Genomic DNA, 3,414 nt, shown 5'->3' with positions numbered 1-3,414 from the left:
TCAAGTGTGGGGGTATTTGATGAGTGCATTTCATATCGTTATTTTATTTACCTCTGAGTTATATTTTGGTTATATTTTGGCATTCCTTGTATATATATTTGATGCTATTATGGATATTTTTTTTTTATTGTGCAGATTATTAGGGTTCGAGATAATAGAAGTGAATTTGGAAGAGAAATTGGCAAGGAAGAGTATCATTTGTTAAGTATTCAAACTATGCATGACCTAAGAACGATCGTGCTTATAGGCCATGCTTATTGTTGGTTTCAGGAGGTCAAAGCTACAAGGCAAGCATGGGTGTGTTCCAGGGGTACCACAGGCTAAGGACAACCATGCTATCTCCCCGTGCAATTCTTTGGATTTCAGAGTTTCCTCCAAACGCTTGAAACATGCTTTCTCTGCTCCTTTCATGGTTGTGCTTTAGGAGAGCACGGGCAGAGCATGACCATGTTCTCCCCATGCTTTTCACTATCTGGACACTTTAGCTAATTTTTGCCAAATTCTCGATAAAACCATGGCCTAAAAACAATCATGCTCGGGCAGAAAATTACCTTTTTATGCCTAGATCTAGGTTTTCTTTTGTGGGGAAAGGGGGGGGGGGTGTTCTTCTGGCTATAGTCTTCCTCACCATTTGAAGGCGATCAATGGAGTTTTCAAGCGATCTTCACCACACATTTTAGGGAGATCAAGGCACATTGAGGAGTGAAGTTCAACCAATCAAGGGAGTTCCTCGAGTTCATTTGAGAAGATTTTGCTAGAAAGAGAGAGTCATGTACTTTATTTGTTTTGTATATCTTTCTCTTTCTCTTTCTTATTTGTATGAACTTATGAGGGACTAACTGTTTCACGATGCTTGGGGCTATGAAACATGTTGCTTAGTGTACTTTGATTTAATTGTTATCAATGATTATGGAGATCTTTAAGTTCATGTGTTAAATCTTATGTCATATAATTTGATGTGCATGACTTGCATAGTTACATTTAAAAAACGAAACGTGTGTCGTTTGTCGTACTTGTAGTTATCTTTGTATAATTGCAAAACTTGATGTGTAAAGTACCTATAGTTGTATGTAAAAAGCTTGGCTCAATTGATTTCTATAGATAAGATATTGCTTGTGAGCACACAATTGAATTAGAGGATGTATCTGATAGTCATTCAAGGCAAGTTAATACACTAATGCACTTAGGAATTTGTCTGGGGCATTACTTCTCATTGTTGCATCAACTTAACCTTTACCTGTCAAGAAAAATATACAATTAAAAAACATGATGAACCCCTGTCCCTTCCATCTTTCCCTCTTATCTTTCTTTAGTTTAATCATTTTCAAAGCATTGTTGATCGGCTAAAGATTATAAGAACAATTAGTACTTGGAGTCCCAGTCCTTGAGGTTCGACAACCCTACTCCTTAGGTGGTACCACTTTATTTCTTTGGCTTGAGTTATGCTTATTTTTCCCTAAAAGTAAAAATGGAACAAATTAAGTACCAAATCATCCATAAAACACTCTTGAAGACCACTAAGTGCAAAAGATAATCAATAAGATTTGTATGATATAACAGTTATCACTTATGCATCTACTCAATATCATCAACATTAATTTATATGTTTTATCTTCCACCAATAGAACTGATTGCTAACATATATACAATAAAAAAAAGAGGTTAACATGCAACACGTGCATTGCTTTATTGATTTAGAGCCCAATTATGAGTATATTACATGTACGTGTGTGTATCTACATACATGCAGCACACACCACATGCTTATTTAACATGACAGTCTCACTATGACTATATATGATTACAATACGAACACAACTCATAGATAGAAAGAGACTAGGAACTTGTCAATGTCTTCAAATAGTAGGGTATGATGCCTGCATGGCAATACCACAAAGACCTTGAGCATATTCAACATCCCTTTCCATTCTTATGTATCCTTCCTCACCCCACGATTCTCCCCATGAGTTTTTGATCAACCAATACTTTGTTCCATCACTATCTTGCCCATAGCCAACTGCTGTGACAGCGTGATCTAGTTCAGTTCCACAAGGACCGTTGAACACACCATTAGAGTAAAAACGAAAGGCAGAGCCACTGGCATCAATGGTAACAGAGACCGGCTGGTTAGCTACAGCCATAAGGAGAGCCGCCTCATTGTTTGCAGGCACTTCCTCATAGCCATTAATTTGGGCTGCATGTGAGGCTGCTTTCTGCCTGTTGCAGGTGCCTTGAGTTGCCATATAAGGATAGTTTGTTTCAGTAGTGAGGCCACCATTCTGAATGATGAACTTGTAGGCACCATCCGTGAAGCTAGGATTGCATCCGTGGTCCTCCCCATAGACATCGCAATCCACAACTTCTTGTTCAGAAAGGGAAATTAAGTTGCCGGTGCTGAGCTTGATAGCTCCTTCCATGGCAGCCACTGCAGAGAATGCCCAACAACAACCTATATACATAATATACAATTGGGTGAGGATGCATGACAATTAAAATAAATATTTATTTGATGCAATGCATTGTATTAAACATGTTAGTATCACATATAGGATAGTTATGCTTCAACTAATGACTCTTTATTTTCTCAAATAGGTGCATCTATTGGGGCCTACTGCATTGTTGTTGGTTCTTAACATGGGTGACAGCGCCTTTGGTCCTCCAATCCACAAACTCAGCCACAGCAGTGATGTTCTCATACTTAAAAGAACTCTTTGCCTTGCTGCTATCGGTGGAAGAAAGTCTAAAGCCATTGTACATGGCTCTAAACTCCTCATTGGTCAGGTCGGCAAAGTGGTTTGCTACAAGCTTAAACTTGTGATCCCCAGCGTTAAAGGAGTCAATGAACTCAACGTTCTTCTTGTATATCTCGAAGTGATGTTGTTTCTCAATGACATCTTTGTATGCCCGGCCATGCTCAAGCATCCACTGGTTATGTCTATCGGACATAGAGACCTCATTCAACACACGAGATGCGGTCACCAAAACAAAAACACTAAGAACTAACAAGGCCAACAATGAGCATTTGTTGGATGCCATGAATGCCATGTGCTTCTTGCTTAAGAGGTAATGGCTTACTAAATTGAAAGGCTATAAACTTCACTAACTGAAACACCAAGGTATATATAGAGATTGTCTAAAGGTGCTAAACTACATTACCATTGTTAAAGGGAACTTAAGCGTGTCAAGCCGTTTGGATTGATGTTTTCAATGAAAAATGAGAGATTGGTCTTTGTCATGGACCTGGTCAAGGTAGAACCCTTACAGTCTTCGTAGTCTACGGACGTAGATAATACGCAGACGTATTATGTAAGTTAACCAGATACAAATTTATTTTATAATTTTTAAAATAAATTCTCTGCACTAGATATAAATTTCAAAATATTATAAAGTATTTGGGTCCAGTCAAAATACAGA

The 3,414-nt window shown here is 38.1% G+C and overlaps 1 protein-coding gene across 1 annotated transcript; it reads right to left on the bottom strand.

Moving 5' to 3' along the window:
- Positions 1-1,676: 1,676 nt before the first annotated feature.
- LOC120274854 (senescence-specific cysteine protease SAG39-like) lies at positions 1,677-3,062 on the bottom strand. The gene is made up of 2 exons (XM_039281391.1): positions 2,613-3,062; positions 1,677-2,449 (listed from the first exon to the last, which is right to left on the bottom strand). The coding sequence occupies exons 1-2, from the start codon at positions 3,043-3,045 to the stop codon at positions 1,857-1,859; spliced, it is 1,026 nt and encodes a 341-aa protein (XP_039137325.1). The 5' UTR covers positions 3,046-3,062; the 3' UTR covers positions 1,677-1,856.
- Between the last annotated feature and the right edge of the window lie 352 nt (positions 3,063-3,414).

This window comes from Dioscorea cayenensis, chromosome 13 (assembly GCF_009730915.1).
Source record: "Dioscorea cayenensis subsp. rotundata cultivar TDr96_F1 chromosome 13, TDr96_F1_v2_PseudoChromosome.rev07_lg8_w22 25.fasta, whole genome shotgun sequence".
Lineage (NCBI taxonomy): Eukaryota > Viridiplantae > Streptophyta > Magnoliopsida > Dioscoreales > Dioscoreaceae > Dioscorea > Dioscorea cayenensis.
Note: the sequence above shows the minus strand (reverse complement) of the source record. Positions and strands in the feature narration are given on the sequence as shown.